This window comes from Thalassophryne amazonica, chromosome 6 (genome assembly GCF_902500255.1).
Source record: "Thalassophryne amazonica chromosome 6, fThaAma1.1, whole genome shotgun sequence".
NCBI lineage: Eukaryota > Metazoa > Chordata > Actinopteri > Batrachoidiformes > Batrachoididae > Thalassophryne > Thalassophryne amazonica.
Window position 1 is genome coordinate 7,542,141 of NC_047108.1, and position 20,977 is coordinate 7,563,117.

At 42.1% G+C, this 20,977-nt stretch overlaps 1 protein-coding gene and 1 long non-coding RNA gene across 2 annotated transcripts in view; one reads left to right on the top strand and one right to left on the bottom strand.

Moving 5' to 3' along the window:
* si:dkey-11f4.7 (piezo-type mechanosensitive ion channel component 2) overlaps positions 1 to 20,977 on the top strand; it is a 197,592-nt gene that overhangs the window by 55,259 nt on the left and 121,356 nt on the right. The window contains exons 15-19 of the mRNA XM_034171725.1: positions 1,327 to 1,368; positions 3,532 to 3,564; positions 5,086 to 5,195; positions 16,643 to 16,845; positions 19,060 to 19,236. Coding sequence (XP_034027616.1) covers positions 1,327 to 1,368; positions 3,532 to 3,564; positions 5,086 to 5,195; positions 16,643 to 16,845; positions 19,060 to 19,236 — 565 coding nt within the window. The remainder of the gene's footprint in view (positions 1 to 1,326; positions 1,369 to 3,531; positions 3,565 to 5,085; positions 5,196 to 16,642; positions 16,846 to 19,059; positions 19,237 to 20,977) is intronic.
* Positions 4,397 to 20,977, bottom strand: part of LOC117511811 — a 40,551-nt gene continuing 23,970 nt past the window's right edge. Inside the window, exons 4-5 of the long non-coding RNA XR_004561086.1 lie at positions 13,385 to 13,393; positions 4,397 to 4,409 (exon numbers count right to left, since the gene is read on the bottom strand). This is a non-coding gene — a long non-coding RNA (uncharacterized LOC117511811). The remainder of the gene's footprint in view (positions 4,410 to 13,384; positions 13,394 to 20,977) is intronic.

The window sequence follows — 20,977 nt, forward strand, 5'->3', positions numbered from 1 at the left end:
TGATCACAATGAAAAACCTTATATGCAGATGTCTAAACAACACAAATAAATAAACAAATACATACATAAATAAAATGTTATGTGTCGGACGCAGCCCGGAGAACCGACCAGCGTTTGAAGGACCCAGTATAAAATAAGCAGAGCACGGTACAAAGGATAACAGAGTTTAATGAACATAACAGTGCTGTGAAAAATATAAAAGTGCGCGGTCTGGCGTGGTGGATTGTGGTGCGCTCCCAGCAGCGCTAACGGTCCGGAGCCAGAACTGGTTCGGACCCAAGGACCCCGCCGACACCCCCCAGGTGGCCGCGACAAACCGAGTCTGTGAAAGAAGGAATCATTATGTGAGTCCACACTCAACACACAGAGAGAACGCTCAAAGGTGTACAAACAGCAAACACTTCCTGGCTTAATTACTAATCAGCTTCCCACCCTGCAGGCATGGAACATCCAGTTCACAAAACTCCACAGCAGTGGAAGCTGATTAAACAACTACATACAGCTCAATATAATAAGGTGTGAGGGACACCATATTTACTGACTGTATAAATGTTAGTCACAAAATCTAACGTACCTCAGGAAGTGTGCTGACGAGCGTGAGACCTCACCCCCTCCTCTTTCACAGACCATGCATCAAACCTGGACGTTCTCTGCATCCACTGATGATGAGATGGCTCTCGAGACACGATCTCACCCGTCTGGTCACAAGGTCGAGTCTCTGACAAATACACACTGTGTACTCCAGTCTTAAATGCCACCATGTTCCAATCCATGTAGATGCACCACAGCTGTGAGTCCTGACGAGCCGCAGGTGATCAGGGTGAGGTCCTGATAAACTCAGCTACACAGCCACTCAGTCCCAAATGCAAGCCACCTGGAAGGAAAAACAAAAGACAGAAACAAAAAGGCAGCCAGGCCCCCCCAGCCATACAACATAAAATTGTCATCTGCATTGACGCACAGGGTGAGTACAAAAGTCACTCAGTCATCTTCGACCGTTTACTCCAATTAAGGCTCACAGGGTTCTGGAGCCTATCCCAGCAGTCACAGGGTGTGAGGCGGGGTTCACCCTGGACGGGACGCCAGTCTGTCGCAAGACCACATACAGACAAACACACACATTCACACACCTACGGACAATTAACCTGACCTGCAAGTCGTTGGATGTGCGAGGAAGCCGGAGCACCCGGAGGGACCCCACGAAAACATGGGAAGGCCACAGGTGGGAATTGAACCCATGACCTTCTTGCGGTGAGGTAACCACTAAGCTACCGTTCTGCCCAGTACAAAACGTACTTTGTTAATTTTGTCTTTTTGTGTGTTCAGAGAGGAGGAGCTCAGGAATTCTATGAACATGGTATCCAAGACGTAAGAGCCACATTTGTTTTCTTCATTCATACCAAATAAACTTTGAGGTGTTGAATTGACATTGCCACGAGTGCTTGTGGTCTCCTTCAAAAGTGTTAAAACAAATTGTAATTTCACTGTTAGTGTTGAGATGTAAAAGCTCCATTTGTTTTATTCATTCATACCAAGTATTTCTTAGTGTTGAGTTAACACTGCAGCGAGTGCATGTGGTTACCTTCAAAAAAGTGTTAACAATAATGCTACTGTAATGTAAATTAACTCTGTTAGTGTTGAGATGTAAGAGCGGCATTTGTTTTCTTATTCATACCAAGTAAACTTTGCAGTGTTAAATACACCAGAAAGTGCATTCAGACGCCATTGAAATACTCTTAGATCAACTCTGCTGTAATGCATCTTAACTCTGTTAGTGTTGAGATGTAAGAGCGGCATTTGTTTTCTTCATTCACACCAAGCAAACCTTGCAGTGTTGAATTAACACTGCAGCGAGTGCATGTGGTCCCCTTCAAAACAGTGTTAAAACAACTTTGCTGTAATGCATCTTAACTCTGTTAGTGTTGAGATGTAAGAGCGGCATTTGTTTTCTTATTCATACCAAGTAAACTTTGCAGTGTTAAATACACCAGAAAGTGCATTCAGACGCCATTGAAATACTCTTAAATCAACTCTGCTGTAATGCATCTTAACTCTGTTAGTGTTGAGATGTAAGAGCGGCATTTGTTTTCTTATTCAAACCAAGTAAACTTTGCAGTGTTAAATAGACCAGAAAGTGCATTCAGACGCCATTGAAATACTCTTAAATCAACTCTGCTGTAATGCATCTTAACTCTGTTAGTGTTGAGATGTAAGAGCGGCATTTGTTTTCTTATTCAAACCAAGTAAACTTTGCAGTGTTAAATAGACCAGAAAGTGCATTCAGACGCCATTGAAATACTCTTAAATCAACTCTGCTGTAATGCATCTTAACTCTGTTAGTGTTGAGATGTAAGCGCTGCATTTGTTTCTCTGTTCACACACAGTTAATTTTACAGTGTTAAATTACTGCAGACAGTGCATACAGTCCCCTTCACAGTAGTGTTAAATTAACTCTGGTGTATGTAAATTAACCCTGTTAGTGTTGCTCAACTTGATTTACTACTCTAATGCAGTTAATTTTGTTGTGAAAGTGTAGTGACACGGACCCACAACAGGGGGCGGTAATGAATGGACAATGGATTAAGCCAAAAAGTAACAATTTATGTTGTGAATTGCACAACGGAATACAGACAATTGCAGTTGAGGAGTACAGTCAGTCATACAGAAGGTGACGTGTGGGCAGGCTCGAGGATAGAAGACGTCTGTCCAGAGAAGAGCCGGATCCCACACAGCTTCCACCGCCAACGGATCTGAAGAACACCGGAGCTGCCAAGTCCTGGGTCCCAGGTGGCCACCGTCTCCAGCTGTCAGACCTGGTACTGCTGGCAGAAACAGTTAATGGTGGGTGTGTGGATACACACCCAGTAATCTCTCCGTACTCAGTTCCTCCGGGAGGGAGAACCTCCACCTCCAGAAACAGAAACACCCGTGCAGCTCCTGTCAGTCGCTTCTCTGGAAGGAGTGAGAGGCGAAGACGTCGCAACCCACACTGTACGCCAATCCAGCTACAGACTGTATCCACAGTGCAAACGGCTGCACACAGAACAATATTCAATAAATCACAGCAGAGAAGGTTACCTGAGTGGTAGCTGATTTCTCGGCGGGGAGGTGGAGTTGCAGTCCGGCTTTTATGGTGATGTGGATGATGATAGTAGAATGAGTGACAGCTGGTGCTGTTGATGAGTGACAGCCATCACTCTGTTGCTCCGACGCCCTCTCGTGCTTGAAGCCCGCACTTCAAGCAGGGCGCCCTCTGGTGGTGGCGGGCCAGCAGTACCTCCTCTTCAGCGGCCCACACAACAAATTTAACACTACAGTAGTGGGTTTTTTCTATATTATTTTGGATGGAACCATGTGCACTCATGGCAGTGTTGATTTAACACTGCCAATTTACTGTGTAGTTATCACAATGTTCCACATAGAAACTGATTTATGTCTCAGTAAAGTAAAATCATTAAAATCATGACTGTGTAGTAACACCCGTCCATTGGAGTGACAGAAAAATAACTCTCACGTGTTTTTAATTTACAGCATTAAAGAAAATATTGAAAAGTTCCAGAAAAGGTAACACTGGTGTTTGTGTTATTTCATCTTTTCAGTTAGATTATCTTTTATACGAGGTCTGTTAGAAAATTATCGGACCTTTTTATTTTTTGCAAAAACCATATGGATTTGAATCACGTGTGATTGCATCAGCCAAGCTTGAACCTTCGTGTGCATGCGTGAGTTTTTTCACGCCTGTCGGTTGCGTCATTTGCCTGTGAGCAGGCTTTGTGTGAGCAGTGGTCCACCCCTCTTATCGGATTTTTATTGCGAATAAATGTATGAACGATTTGGAGCTTTGCTGCATCAAATTTTTCCAGAAACTGTGAGAGACCTCCAAGTGGACACCATTCGGAAAATTCATATGGCTTTCAGCGATGATTTTATGGGGATTACACAGATTAAGGAGTGCTCCAGCCGGTTTAAAGACCGCCCACAGCTGCTGAGAGTGCCGCACTCCGAGCGCCGATCGATAGGCTGAAACCCCGCTGAAACAACCAGATCATTTCCAACGTGAAAGCTTTGTTGATCCGGGACGTCATTTGACTTTCACAAAAAAAGGCAGAAGGCGTGGACATCAGCACTTTTTCGGCACATTCCACTGTTACAGGAGTTTTTTTCATGGAAAGAGGAGCGGAGGGAAGTGCCACCGTGCCGCTCATGGCGCGGCACAAAACCACCTCCGTGTTCGTCTCACAGGACGGCTTTCAGATGGCTCAGACGGTTTTCGGTGGCTTTTCAGTCGTGTGACTATCCGAGAAATTGTGCATGAGCTGGACATGCCCCAACATGTCCTGTGAGGCTTCATCACGGCGTTGCTTTGCGGCATGTGGCTCCGCCGCGACGCGCGGAATTCCTCCGCTCCTCTTTCCATGACAAAAACTCCTGTAACAGTGGAATGTGCCGAAAAAGTGCTGATGTCCACGCCTTCTGCCTTTTTTGTGGAAGTCAGACGACGTCCTGGATCAACAAAGCCTTCATGTTGGAAATGATCTGGTTGTTTCAGCGGGGTGTCAGCCTGTCGATCGGCGCTCGGAGTGCGCTGTGCTCTCGGACGCTGTGGGCGGTCTTTAAACCGGCTGGAGCACTCCTTAATCTGTGTAATCCCCATGAAATCATCGCTGAAAGCCATCTGAATTTTCCAAATGGTGTCCACCTGGAGGTCTCTCACAGTTTCTGGAAAAATTTGATGCAGGAAAACTCCAAATTGTTCAGACATTTATTCGCAATAAAAATCCGACGAGAGGGATGGTCCACTGATCACACAAAGCCTGCTCACAGGCGAATGATGCAACCGACAGGTGTGAAAAAACTCACGCATGCACATGAAGGTTCAAGCTTGGCTGATGCAGTCACACGTGATTCAAATCCATATGGTTTTTGAAAAAAATAAAAAGGTCGGATACTTTTCTAACAGACCTCGTATATTCAGTTTTATTGGGATTTGGATTATAAATACAATAATTATAAATACAATAGAAACATAGAAAGATAAAAGTATGAGTCTGATTGTTTGAATAAAATATTTCCTGTTCCCTTCAGGTTGGCAAAGGAACAGAAGGATGGGAAAAGTCAGGATACTCTGGACAGTGTCGGATTGCGAAACTCCTCAGAGAAAGGAGCCGAGGAGCAGGTGGAGTCAGAAGGAGAAGGTAACTACAACACAGGACTCTGAAGGAGGTTTCAGCCTTGTTTTCCTAAAATATCAGCATCACAATCACGTTTTTAACATACGTCATGTTATCAATCAATCAATCAATTTTATTTATATAGCGCCAAATCACAACAAACAGTTGCCCCAAGGCGCTTTATATTGTAAGGCAAGGCCATACAATAATTACGTAAAAACCCCAACGGTCAAAACGACCCCCTGTGAGCAAGCACTTGGCAACAGTGGGAAGGAAAAACTCCCTTTTAACAGGAAGAAACCTCCAGCAGAACCAGGCTCAGGGAGGGGCAGTCTTCTGCTGGGACTGGTTGGGGCTGAGGGAGAGAACCAGGAAAAAGACATGCTGTGGAGGGGAGCAGAGATCAATCACTAATGATTAAATGCAGAGTGGTGCATACAGAGCAAAAAGAGAAAGAAACACTCAGTGCATCATGGGAACCCCCCAGCAGTCTAAGTCTATAGCAGCATAACTAAGGGATGGTTCAGGGTCACCTGATCCAGCCCTAACTATAAGTTTTAGCAAAAAGGAAAGTTTTAAGCCTAATCTTAAAAGTAGAGAGGGTGTCTGTCTCCCTGATCTGAATTGGGAGCTGGTTCCACAGGAGAGGAGCCTGAAAGCTGAAGGCTCTGCCTCCCATTCTACTCTTACAAACCCTAGGAACTACAAGTAAGCCTGCAGTCTGAGAGCGAAGTGCTCTATTGGGGTGATATGGTACTATGAGGGCCCTAAGATAAGATGGGACCTGATTATTCAAAACCTTATAAGTAAGAAGAAGAATTTTAAATTCTATTCTAGAATTAACAGGAAGCCAATGAAGAGAGGCCAATATGGGTGAGATATGCTCTCTCCTTCTAGTCCCCGTCAGTACTCTAGCTGCAGCATTTTGAATTAACTGAAGACTTTTCAGGGAACTTTTAGGACAACCTGATAATAATGAATTACAATAGTCCAGCCTAGAGGAAATAAATGCATGAATTAGTTTTTCAGCATCACTCTGAGACTCTGAGAATACTAACACTCTGAGAGATGTTAGTATTCTGTAACATCAAAATCCTGGCAGCAAAGCATTTTTACATATAATATTCACACTCACTGGACAAAAGCAAAAGTCCTGATGTTTTTGTTTGGTTTTCCATGTAATAAACACTGTATATACTGGACTTTGTGACTAACTTTTCCATCCCATCGCAATGGATTTCCATTTAAAAACTCCTCAATGTACCAGCAGCAGTCGCAACAGAGGTACGAAATGAAGTTCAGCACTGAAACCCACCGATTCGAGGAAAGTGGGTTTTTATTTTGTTGATTAAAAGTTTATGTTTTTCAAACCATGCTCAGATCCAGTGCCTTTATTCAAGGCCGGTGATTATTAACAAAATGCTGCTTATTGCCTGCACTGTAATACGGTGTTAAGTTTCACACATATCCATGGGTGTGACAACCAAAGACAACCACTTTAGATCAGAGCCCTCTGTGTGGCTGCGAACCCTCCCTGGAGCCTGACACGCACCTGCTAAATGACAGAGACCTGATGGGCTGTGATACTTTTTTGCTTTCACTCCTTCTTCTCCTGTCATATTTTAAAAGTTTTTGTAGTGTGCACACTGATTACATTTCAATCATGGATCATATATGTTTAGCAGAAAAGTCCACAAATCTGACAAACTTTACAACACAGAGTCTAAAAACTACAAAGACGCTCAAATGACCTGCAATTCATGGAGGAAATTGTACGTACTGTACCGCTGGTTTGGAGGTTGATTGATTGTATAAAGACATGGAGCTGTGGCAAATTGCATTACAACACCCACAGACGGGACAGAGAACTTTGAAATGGTCACGTGCATGTCAACGTCACTACATGGCCACAGAGTGTCAGGTTTTGGATCCATTTAGGTTGTGTTCTGTTTTACTGTCTGGTTTGGTTTGCCTTTGTGATCTGTCTTTCTGCTGAGGTTTTCTCTGTCCTGCTCTTTCTTTTCTCTCTCTTGGCTCTTGGTGGTGGCCGTTCCTCTCTGTCTGGCCACGCTCTGGTTCTGGGAGCTTCTCCACACACCTGTTCTTGGTTTGCAGTTAATCACCTGGGTGCTTTATAAGCCTCACTGTTTGCCTTTGTCCCTCACCAGATCGATGTGCCTTGTGCCTCTTTTCCAGCTCAGTTCCTTGTGTTTTTTGTGTTGTCTTGATTGCCTCATCGTGGTTTTTGATTACCTGCCTGTGTACCTCGACCATGCCTAAGCCTGATGATTTTGTTACTGTTGCTTCTTTTGCACTGCCTATCTGTGTAATGACCCCTGCTAACAAACCTAGTAAATGCTTTTACTCCACTGAGCTGCGTACCTGCGTCCTGCATTTGTGTCCAGCCTGCTTCACCAGCATATCCTGATACAGAGGTGCAGAAGCATAAACCAGGCTTGAGGATTTTGAGGTACCACTCTAGAGCGGACTTAGAAAAAGAGTGACTTGATCAAATGTAATCCTTTTTAATGCACATAATGCCCGGTGCTTTTTTAAGGGAGCCGTTTATTATTTTTTTCAGCAGTTTTGACCCGGGCATTAAATGAGGCAGGCGCCAAATTAAGGTCAGGTGTATAATCAAGGAAATACATAAGCCTAATTGGTGCTGGGGATTTCCTGTAGATCGTTCGGTGCTTCTGACTGTAACTACGTAATCCGTTACATGCATAATGGATTTTTTGACGGCTTTATACAGATAGCAAATTTCGATTATTCAAACAATTCACAATTTGGTCCACCTGAATCCATTATACGCAAGTTTTTATATATATATATATATGTATATGTGTGTGTGTGTGTGTGTATACAGTGGCTTGCAAAAGTATTCAGCCCCCTTGGTATTTCACACATTTTAATTTATTTATGCCACTTCAAATATAAAAAGTAAATCAGTCTTCTCAGTATAATACTTTCTAAAATCATCTCAAAGTCAAACCAAATCTCTACACCTTGATTTAAATTCATTAAAAATATAAAAGCCAAGATGATGGGTTGCATAAGTAATGGGCCCCTTTGGTATAATACCTGTAAATAACCAATTTTCTAGCCAGTTTTCTTCAAACAAGTCAGGGGATGGATACATGAACATTTCCAAGTCAATGAATATGTCTTGAACTTTATTTACATCAGTTTCTGTGTAGGCTCTCAGTTGTCCAGGTGGTTTCCATAGTAGAGAAGCTTGAATCTTCGACTGGACTGGGTTGCTTGACGCGAGGAGGTTTCGCTTCTAATCGCAGAAGCTTCCTCAGCTAAAATAGTTGCTCTGGTAGTCTGACTTCTGTCTTGACTCTTGTAGAGAAGAATAGATTCTATTCTAGAATCTAGACAAGAGTCAATAGAATCTATTCTTCTCTACAAGAGTCAAGACAGAAGTCAGACTACCAGAGCAACAATTTTAGCTGAGGAAGCTTCTGCGATTTGAAGCGAAACGTCCTTGCATCAAGCAAACCAGTCCAGTCGAAGATTCAAGCTTCTCTACTATTTACATCAGTTATGAAGAAATACAAACAGTATGACACTCTGTGGTAAATCTGTGGAGTAGACAGCTCTCAAAAACTGAGTGACTGTGCAAGAAGGAGAAGAGTGAGGAAAGCCACCAAGACACCCAGACAACCCAGAAGAAATTATAGGCTTCTCTGGCTGTGATTGGAGAAATTGTGCACAGTGCGTTTTTTACATTTTGTATCCCCAGTTATACAGCTTCATGATGAGGTGGTACAGAGGAGGGTTTTCTTAAAAAGAAGAGCTGAAAGTTCAGCTGCAATTTGCCAGAAGGTATATCTAGGATGCAAACCTAGATTTGATATTTTTGGTGAAAGACAATCCTTCTCTGCTCCACTTCATCATTAAGCTGTATAACCTGGGATACAAAATGCAAAACATGCACTATACACAATTTCTCCAATCACAGCCACAGAAGCTTATAACATCTTCTGCGTTGTTTGGGTGTCTTGGTGGCTTTCCTCACTCTTGTCCTTCTTGCACACTCAGTTTTTAAGAACTGTCTACTCCACAGATTTACCATCGAGTGCCATACTGTTTGTATTTCTTCATAACTGATGTAAATAAAGTTCAAGACATATTCAGTGACTTGGAAATGTTCATGTATCCATCCCCTGACTTGTTTTAAGAAAATTGGCTAGAAAACTGGTTATTTACAGGTATTATACCAAAGGGGCCTATTACTTATGATTATTTATTAGAAAGTGGAAGAAACACAAGATGGCTGTCAATCTTCCTCGGTCTGGGATTCCATGTAAGATCTCACTTTGTGGGGTAAGGATGATTCTGAGAAAGCTCAGAACTACACAGGAGGACCTGGTCAATGACCTGAAGAGAGCTGGGACCATAGTCCCAAAGATTACATTAGTAACACATGATGCTGTCATGGTTTAAAATCCTGCAGGGCAGCAAGGTCCCCCTGCTCAAGCCAGCACATGTCCAGGCCCGTTTGAAGTTCACCAGTGACCATCTGGATGATCCAGAGGAGGCATGGGAGAAGGTCATGTGGTCAGATGAGACCAAAATAGAGCTTTTTGGAATCAACTCCACTTACCATGTTTAGAGGATGAGAACAACCCCAAGAAAACCATCCCAACTGTGAAGCATGGGGGTGGAAACATCATACTCTGGGGTGCTCTTCTGCAAAGGGGACAGGAAGACTGCACCGTATTGAAGGGAGGATGGATGGGGTCATGTATTGCGAGATTTTGGCAAACAACCTCCTTCCCTCAGTAAGTAAGTAAGAGCATTGAACATGGGTGATGGCTGGGTCTTCCAGCGTGACAGTGACCCCAAACACACAGCCAGGGCAACTAAGGAGGGGCTCCGTAAGAAGCATTTCAAGGTCCTGGAGTGGCCTGGCCAGTCTCCAGACCTGAACTCAATAGAAAATCTTTGGAGGGAGCTGAAACTCCAAACCTGAAAGATATGGAGAAGATCTGTATGGAGGAGTGGACCAAAATCCCTGCTGCAGTGTGTGAAAACCTGGTGAAAAACTACAGGAAATGTTTGACCTCTGTAACTGCAAACAAAGGCTAATGTACCAAATATTAACATTGATTTTCACAGGTGTTGAAATACTTATTTGCAGCAGTAACATACAAATAAATTATTAAAAAATCATACATTGTGATTTTTGGATTTTTTTTTATTTTTTTTTTTAGATTCTGTCTCTCACAGTGGACATGCACCTAAGATGAAAATTTCAGACCCTTCCATGATTTCTAAGTGGGAGAACTTGCAAAATCGCAGGGTGTTCAAATACTTATTTTCCTCACTGTATGTAATTTGTTCTTGCAAGACTGATAGTATGTAGTGCGTGAGTGAACATAGTGTGTGTGTGAGACCTTCATCTGCCCGTCCTGATCAGCCTATAATATTTTATTTAAAGCTAACTGGTGACTTCTATCAGGAAGGGCCGACCACCAAAACAACATAAAGACAGACAAGAACAAAAGATAAGTGGTGACAGTAATAACTGTGAAGTGATGAAAAGTGAGACACCAAGGAGACGGAACCCCAACAACACAACATACCAGGACAAACAACCACACATGAACAAACAGTGACAGCAACAGTCTGTTGTCTAGTTAGTGAGCATCCATACCCTAATCTAGGACACCAGAGTCTTGATCCCCTTGAGAGCACCCAAAACCAAATTGCGGTGACGGCCACAAACACACAACCATCCACACCTAGAGACCCAGATCACATCTAAAAACTAAATATGACGTGGACCACTCCAGCATACCAGGAGCCACACAGATGATTGCATGCTACTCGATGAAAAGGGGTCTAGGATGCAGGGCCCCAAGAGAAACAAGGAGAAAAAGGACAGTAGAAGGGCCCAAGGGCCAGGAAGGGCACTCACCAGGGCCACAGGGGCAGCCTGACGAACTGCCAGAGGAACAGCCACATCGCACCCCCCACACTGCACTCCCCTCCCCCACCATGGAGACACAGAAAACAACCCCACACACAAGAGGAAGCACACAGGGATCCAGCGTAGGCCCACGGAGGGGGGCACGAACACAACCAGCAGGACCCCACTCCAGCCTTTCAGCCACCCCCGACCCCAACCCAAACACCAAAGCCCAAGATCAGGAGACCACGCAAGCGAGTGTGGGACAACACCCCACAGCCCCCATCCCTCCAGCAGCCGTCCATCCCCCCAACTTCAACACAAATGCCCCACCACAACACCCACCTCTCCAACGGGCCACGGCAACATGGGCCCCACAAGACCCAGAGTAATCAAGGCAGAACAGGGCAAATGGTCTACGCCCCACTCCAATTTTCAAACTTATTTTGACGGACACAGGTGACCTTCCGGCAGAAGTTAAAAGTGACCGTATTAAGATTAGGATATCTCTCAACTTACTGCCCATAGAGATTTTTCATCTGGGCTTCAACTTTTAATTAAAAATAAGTTTCCCCAGACATAGGAAGTATTTTTGATGAATACTCAAAGGGACTAAGATTTATTTTTGATTTATTTGAAGATGGTAACTTCATGTCATCTGAATATATTCAGAATAAGGACAAAATACCACATAATCATTCTTTCTGTTTTCTCCAAGTGAGACTTTTTGTAAAAGCATACGTTCCATTCCCCACTGATCAACCCATTTTAAGCACCGTTGACAATTTCCTCCTTCACTTTGATTTAACTGCTTTTAATGTGAATACATTTATTTATCTTTTTTTATGGAAAATTAATTTCTTGTAAGGCTGTTCATGTTGATAGAGAAAAGTACTTGGGGGTTGAGCTAAATGCAGAGGCATGGTCAGATGCTTTTGTATCTGCAAAGAAAATATTTACACGCAGTACACCGAGAGAGTCAGTATAGAAGTTTACGCAGAGTGCACTGCACTCCTCAATTTTTACATAAAATTAAGCCCCAGATCCCAGGATCTTAATACAAATGACAATGTATATGATCCACATATGTTCTGAAGAAACTGGTGTACATTATTTGGTAAGATCCATGGTTTGTTTGTTTATTTTGTTAATGCAAATTTCAATAAAATATTATAAAAGCCAATTAAAAAAATGATCATGTATATTAAATTAAATAAAGGTGAGCAAAACAACATGGAGCATCTTGGGTTCATGTTTGCAATGAAATAAAAGTCAAACTACCTTTATTTTCCAGAGTATAAGTTGTACCTGTTTAAAAAAAATGCCTCTTGAAGAGGAAATACCCATACATGTCATGACCCCAGAAGCAATTTTAGACTTACAGTTTTAGCGGTGCTTAGCACATTTTTTAAATTTTTAAAATCTCAATGTCCAGAAATACAATTTCCCATGATTTCAGAGTGATAACATTGCTTGTAAAAACTGCATTCATTGTCAAAATGAAAAAAAAAAAACGCATATTAGCAATGGATAACGGCCCAAACATAAAATTCCTGCATTCTGGTGCAGTTTATATAACAAATAATTTAATCTCCTAATGTGGTGAGGGCAAATAGTAATTGCAACTTAGGAGCAGGTCTGAAATATTCAGAGGCTGAGTAAAGTATATTATCCTTGTTTTTATATTAGTCCTATAGTTATTTAAGATTTTTTATTTCATCTTAACAGATTATTATGTCATAGTACTTAGTACAGAACACTCACCCTGGTATCACTTTTCAGTTACATTTAGACAGTTTTAGGCATTAATTAGATTGTGTTTTAGTTTTGGCTATTCATTTATTTATTCTACAAATTGATTGATGTCTCGGTTTTTCTGGCAGCACGCACATCCACGTCATAAGTCATAAAAATACAGTAGTTGCAGTTGTTCTGATCAGTGAGGTTTAGTGCCGTGTGCAGGAGGACCTGGTTTAGCACAGCTACAGCAGAGAACACAGATGTATACTGCACATAAATGGGTTCAGGATAAGAAATATATGAATATGAATTATTTATTGAATTAACAGCAAAGCATAGAAAGGACAGACAAGATCTAATGAAGTCCTTAAAAGTAAGAAAAATAAAAATGTGTGACTTAAAAGTCAGAATTCATAACAAAACACCAGTAACACAAGTAAGACGCCTCCACAGTCTGACACACATATTCAATTTACCCTTAGCTTCACTTTCCATCCTTTGCTATTCTCAGTGTCCATATCTACTATCACATAAGGTCTATAGAGTGCACAAACCTCACCTGAAGCTTTTTTTGCTTTTGAAAAAAATGCTCTGATATCCATCACTGCACTGCAGGCTTGGGGTGCCACTTACTGCCAACAAATAAAAATACAAAATGAGTTTTATGATTTATGCCTTTTTAGCAGGAATTTAAATTATTCCTTATTATCATGCTGTGCATTAAACTTTGTGATAAAGTTTTGGTAAAGTTTACTGTCTTCAGATCTGTGTACATGGTATTTGATGCAGGAGAGTGATTTGTTAATGGAAGCTACACAGATTGAAGGTCCAGCACCATTTAGTAGCTGACAAGAGGATTTAGTTGAAAAAAAAAGACAACACTGAATCAATCTTACATTTGACCACGCACAGTGCGCACTAATTTGTAGAGCAATATACTGTGTTTAGCGAAAGGTAGCCAGGTGAGTAAAATAAGCACTTTTCAGAAAGTTGCACTTGCTCTTCACATTCAGAGACATAAACTGTGAATAAATACCTCGCAAATGTGACAGTCGTCTGGCAATCACTTGACCGCGCGGCTGGGCGAGGTTAGCATCAGCGCTCACAGGACAGCGCCTCTGCTAAATGAGCGCCACCCGCAGCAGCACCACGCGACACAAACACGTCAGAGCAGACGCAGTTGCGAATGGAGAGAGAGAGAGAGATAGATGAATGTAGGTGTGCTTTGTGGATTGAACCATTTGCCCAAGAAGGGGAGATGATCAAATTACTGTGTTCTTGTAATACATATTTTGGCATAATGTTTGAAATAGGTTGTTTAAAAAATAGTAGTATAGAAGCATATATATATATATATATATATATATATATATATATATATATATATATATATGCTTGAGCACCCCTAAAAATAGGATGACTCTGCCCCCGCATGCCCCGCCCTGATCTAGGCTCCTTTAGTGCTTCTCCTTCTGCCCCAGCTTTGTTTTACTAAATGTTATTTTCATCGTGTTTATTCTATGTTCTATTTTTGCTTTGTCACTTTCTTTCTTTGTTACTTTTATACTTCAGTCATGTTTCAGTTCCATTCTGGTTTTGTTCAATCAGTCTGTGTTGTTATGGTTTATCATTTAGTTATCGTCTGCTGATTTCTGCTGTTCTTATTTCTGTTTTATGTAGCACTTTGATGTCAGGTTTTGTTATCACTTAGTTTCTGTTTGACTTATAGTTTTGTCTGTCTGTTCCAGTTTAGTTTTGTCATAGTGTTTTATTTCCTATTATTCTGTTTATTATCTTCTGGTTTGCTTTTCAGTTTTGGTCTTAGTCTGCCCAGTTACTTATGTTCACTCCACGGTGCCCTGCACCTGACATTATGTTTTTTCCCTCACTTTGATTGTCTGCTTTGTGTTTCCATTTCACTCACGCTCTTGCACCTGCTCACGTGTCTTTGTCTATTTCATCGCTCCACTTTGCTCACTCCCTTCCTCACACTCTTGCCCCTTTCATACTCTTTAGCCAAAAGCCACACCCCTTCTAGATTGTTCCTCACATGCATCTGTTGACACCACCTGTCCCTCCTTCCTCACTAATTAGTCCACATGTATTTAAACCTCACAGTCCTTCACTTCCCCGCCAGATTCTTGTCTTTGTACACTCTCCAGCGCCATTCATAGTCCTGATTTTTGTCTTGCCATGTTCTGAACCTTGCTCTGTATTCTTCGACCATGCCTCTCGCCTCTCATCCCAGATGTCGGTGTTTGCTTGTGCCTCTGAACCCTGCTCGTTTATGACTGTGTCTCAGCCTGACCCTGTTTGTACCTCTGCCACGCTGACTGATTACTTGTGTACCAAACCCAAGCCTGGATTAAAGACTATGATTTCTTCCTCACCTAAGCCTAGTCCTGGAGTCTGTATTGCGGGTCCAGCCACCTTGGTAGCCGGGCAGCCACCTGCCCTGACAATATAAGTTGGTACAATACATTTTATTATTGCCATTTATTCTTTTTTATTTGAGTTTATTTTGTTTATTGCTTTGACTCCCATGGAAGTCCTATATACGAGTAAATAGTCATTACTATTATTAATAAACAATTTGTGATTTTTCGGTACATAAATCACACCGGTGTGCAAATTGTAGCATCTCCCAAAAAAGTAAATATAACACAGTGCTAAAATGCCCTCGGCCGTATGAGCATTGTCTTCTTTATAATTTCCAGTAGTTTAAATGGTGTCTCGGTGCAAACTATATATACGAGGTCTGTTAGAAAAGTATCAGACATTTTTTTAAAAAACCTGATGGATTTGAATCACGTGTGCTTGCATCAGCCAACCTTGAACCTTCGTGCACATGCGTGAACTTTTTCACGCCTGTCGATTGCATCATTTTCTGATAAGGAGCCTTTGTGTGGGATGTGTGCAGCACGCTCGGCAGATTTTCATTTCAAGGAAAAAGACGGAATGACTGGAGCAGCGCCGCATCAAATTTTGCCAGAAACTGGGCGACAGCCAGGTGGAAACCATTCGGATGATTCAGACGGCTTTCGGTGACTTTTCAGTCATGTGACTATCCGAGAAATTGTGGAAGAGGTGGGCATGTCACAACATGTCCTGTGAGACTTAAGCACGAAGTTGCTTTTGCTCCGCCATCAGCAGCTTCGTGCCGAAGCCTTCGGCACAAATTTCACTGCCACTCTTTTTATTGCCAAATCTTCTGTCACAATGGAATGTGCCGAAAAAGTGCTGATGTCCACCTCTTCCACAATTTCTCAGATAGTCACACGACGGTTCTGCATCACCACAGTGTTCACTTTGGAAATGATCTGGTTATTTCAGCATGTGATGGCTGACCGGAGCGTGGCTCGCTCTCCACCATTGTGCGGACGTCTTTAAACCGGTTGTACCGCTCCTTAATCTGTGTGATGCCCATAGGATCGTCACAGAAAGACGTCTGAATCATCCGAATGGTTTCCACCTGGCGACAGCTGCTTACCAGCAAATGATGCAATCGACAGGCGTGAAAAAGTTCACGCATGCACACGAAGGTTCAAGGTTGGCTCATGCAAGCACACGTGATTCAAATCCATCAGGTTTTTGCAAAAAATAAAAAGGTTGGATACTTTTCTAATAGACCTCGTGTATATATATATATATATATATATATATATCACATCCTGAACATGTGCATCCACAGTGTTACTGTTTCCAGTCACTCCTTGGTCAACTCTCAGGGAATCTGCCAGATGTTGGGTTGATGTCTGAGGTTTTATTCATTCTCTCTTTGTTTTTTTTGTGTTGTTACCATACTCAGGGACGTCTCCCCCCTCCTCCCACACAGAAAAAGTCCCGACCAGCCGCGAGGACCAGTGGGTTGTGATTGTCGACCGGGCAAACTTGTTGCTCGTTCAGGCTCTGATTGGACTTGGCCGGCTGCAGGAGCTCAGCTGGAGACTGCTGGAGCTCCACAGCTTCAAAGTCATATCCTCGGGCATCATCTGGGTGTCACTGCAAGAGGTAAAATCACAGGACCTGAAGGAACAGAGATTGGCTGAGAATAATCTTTTTCAGACAGATTTTGATAATATTATTTCATGAATATGAAGAATTGCTTCGTGAATGCGGCTGTTTCATAACAAATGTGCACTTAAAATAAAATTCACAAAGCAACAAGTAAAATATTTAGAATATCAGAAAATCAGCAGAAATAACAAATAGATTTTATATAAACAAGAAAACAAAATGAGTCGTAGACCTGTTAAGAATTTTATTTTTGATTTTATTTTGGAAATGTAAGTGTTCTAAACTGTGGTACAGTGCATCCAGAAAGTATTCACAGCGTTATGTTACAGCCTTTTTCCAAAATGGACAAAATTCTATTTTTTCCCTCAAACTTCTACTCACAACACCCCATAATGACAACATGAAAAATGTTGTTTTTATTTTTGCAAATTACTTAAAAAATTTTAAAAAAACTAAGGAATCACACATAAGTATTCACACACTTCAATACTTTGTTGATGCACCTTTGGCAGGCTCAAGTCTGATGCCACAGGTTTGGTGCATCTGTCTTTGGGCAGTTTTGTCCATTCCTCTTTGCAGCACCTCTCAAGCTCTATCAGGTTGGCTAGGGATCCATTTTCAGATCTCTCCAGAGATGTTCAATCAGATTCAGGTCTGGGCTTTGGCTGGGCCACTCAAGGACATTCAGTTGTCCTGAAGCCACTCCTTTGATATGTTCCCTGTGTGCTTGGGGTCATTGTCCTGCTGAAAGATGACGCATCACCCCAGTCTGAAGTCAAGAGGGCTCTGGAGCAGGTTTTCATCCAGGATGTCTCTGTACATTACTGCGTTCATCTTTCCCTCAATCCTGACTAGTCTCCCAGTTCCTGCTACTGAAAAACATCCCCACAGCATGATGTTGCCACCATCGTGCTTCACTGTAGGGATGGAGCCTCGTTTTCTCCAAAAATGACACCTGGCATTCACTCCAAAGAGTTCAATCTTTGTCTCATCAGACCAGACAATTTTGTTTCTCATGGTCTGAGAGTCCTTCAGGTGCCTTTTGGAAAACTCCAGGTGGGCTGCCATGTGCCTTTTACTAAGGAGTGGCTTCTGTCTGGTCACTCTACCACACAGGCCTGATTTTTGGATTGCTGCAGAGATGGTTGTCCTTCTGTTGTTGATGTTGAACAGTCTTTGTTTTTAGGTAATTTGAGAGTTGTTTAGAGGCTCCCATGTTGCCACTTATTAGAAGAGATGCGATGAGGGGAAACATTTGCAAATGGCCACCTTAAATACCCTTTCTCATGATTGGATTCACCTATATAAGAATGTCAAGTGCCAGTGAGCTTACCAAACTAATTTTGTGTTCCAATAATTAGTGCTAAATGTATTCAAATCAATAAAATGACAAGGGTGCCCAAATGTATTCAACTGCCCAATTTTGTTTAAATAATTATTGCACACTTTCTGTAAATCCTATAAACTTCATTTCCCTTCTCAGATATCACTGTGTTTATCTGCTGCATGATCCAGAGAATCAGTGATTTATAAAGGAAAATCATGAAAATTATCAGGGGTGCCCAAACTTTTGCATACAACTGTCTGTACACATGTCTTTTCAAATCATATCCAATCAACTGAATTTACCCCAAGTGGACTCCATTTAAGCTGTAGGAAAATCTCAAGGATGATTAGTGGAAACAGGATGCACCTGTGCTCAATTTTGAGCTTCATGGCAAAGGCTGTGAATACTTATGTACATGTGATTTCTTAGTTTTATATTTTTAATACATTTGCAAACATCTAAAAAAAAAACCAACCTTTTTATATTATCATTATGGGGTGTTGTGTGTAGAATTTTGAAGAAAACAAAAAAGAATTTTATCCATTTTAGAATACGGCTGTAACATAACCAAATATGGAAAAAGTGAAACACTGTGAATTCTTTCTGGATGGACAGTATTTGTCAGGGTAAAAATATTTTTGTTCCCCCCTTGTGTCCATTTGTTTGATTTGTGTCGGAAATTGAGGCAAAAATCAAGAACACATAAACTGCTTTGTTAATGTATTTCCTGTAAATGTTATTTTTTCAGTGTAACATCGAGGATGTTCTGAAAGTCTTGTTGATCACTGGTTGTGTTTATGGTTCACTCTTGCATTTAAGGAAAAACTCAGCAGACTGATTTTCAAATAAAATCTTTGAATTTAGTTATTTCCATTTTGCAGGTTTCTCTGATGAACTTGCTCTTCCTGGTTTTGTGGGTGTTTGCACTCCCGTTCCCACGGTTACGACCTTTGGCATCCAGTATTTCTGCTGTGTGGGCCTGTGTCATGGTGGTGTGCAAAATGTTCTACCAGCTCAAAGTCATCAAGCCCCTCGACTACTCCTCCAACTGCACTGCTGTGAGCATTCACTTGGTCTTTTCTGAAGCTACAGTGAGCGTGGTTTTTAATTATGATGAAATGTTAGTGACTCACATTAAAGTTTCTGATTGCATGCAGAGTCAGAATCAGTCTGGATTGGAACTTTTCTGAAAGGTTATTCTTTATTTTAAGTAGCAGTGAAATACTTCCTGCAGACTGTACACTTCATTTTTGTTCTTTTTAATGTCCTGTTTTTCTGTTTGCAAACATCTGAATAATGTTATATACGAGGTCTATTAGAAAAAAAAAGGACCTTTTTATTTTTTCAAAAATCATATGGATTTGAATCACGTGTGGTTGCGTCAGACAAGCTTGTACTCTCGTGCGCATGCATGAGTTTTTCTACGCCTGTCGGTTGCGTCATTCACCTGTGAGCAGGCTTTGAGTGAGGAGTGGTCCAGCCCCCTCGGCGGATTTTCATTGTCAGGAAATGGCGGAATGATTTGGGCTTTTTTTCCCATCAGAATTTTTTCAGAAACTGTTAGAGACTGGCAGCTGGAAACCATTAGAAAAATTTATCTGGCTTTTGGTGAAAATTTTACGGGCTTCACAGAGAATAAGGACTGTTACTACAGTTTTAAGGACGGCTTTAAGGAGGCTCGGCGCACCGCGCTCCGTGCCGCCATCGAGAGCCACAAACCACCAGATCATTGCTAAACTGATGGCTCTGTGGATCTGGGACCGTCGTGTGCCATTTCTCTGGTTATCACAAGAGCTGGACATCAACCATTTTCCGGCAGATTTCACTTTTAACAAGAGATTTTGTCATGGAAAGCCGAGCGGAGGCTTCGTGTGTCACGACCGATTTGCTGATGGAGCGAGACAAAACCACCTCCGTTTTGGTCTCACAGGACGGCTTTGAGATGGCGTTCAGACAGCTGTCGGTGGTTTTTCCATCGAGTGATTATCTGAGAAATTGTGGATGTGCCTGGACATGCCAGAGCATGTCCCGTGAGGCTTCATCACAGCGTTGCTGTGCACCATGCGGCACCACCGCGACGCGCGAAGCCTCCACTCGGCTTTCCATGACAAAAACTCCTGTAACAGTGGAATGTGCCGTTCATTTCCAAACTGGACTCTGTGTTTTATCCAGGATGTCGTCTGACTAGCACAGGAATTGTGAAAAGACGTGGACATCAGCACTTTTTCGGCACATTGAGACAGACGTGCGGAGGAATTCCGCATGTCGCGGCAGTGCCGCATGGCGCAAAGCAACGCCGTGATGAAGCCTTACGGGACATGTTCTGGCATGTCCAGGCACATCCACAATTTCTCGGATAATCACTCGATGGAAAAACCACCGACAGCTATCTAATGGTTTCCAGCTGCCAGTCTCTAACAGTTTCTGAAAAAATTCTGATGGGAAAAAAAGCCCAAATCATTCCGCCATTTCCTGACAATGAAAATCCGCCGAGGGGGTGGACCACTCCTCACTCAAAGCCTGCTCACAGGCGAATGACGCAACCGACAGGCGTGGAAAAATTCACGCATGCGCACGAGGGTTCAAGCTTGTCTGACGCAATCACACTTGATTCAAATCCATATGGTTTTTGAAAAAAATAATAAGGTCGGATACTTTTCTAATAGACCTCGTACTGCTCAAACAATAACAACTAAAATTATAAGCATTATTATATTTTCAGTTGAGTTGACCTAACATGATAATGCAGAACATGAAACAGCATGCTCATGCAGGCGTGCCTCCAACATTTTACACATG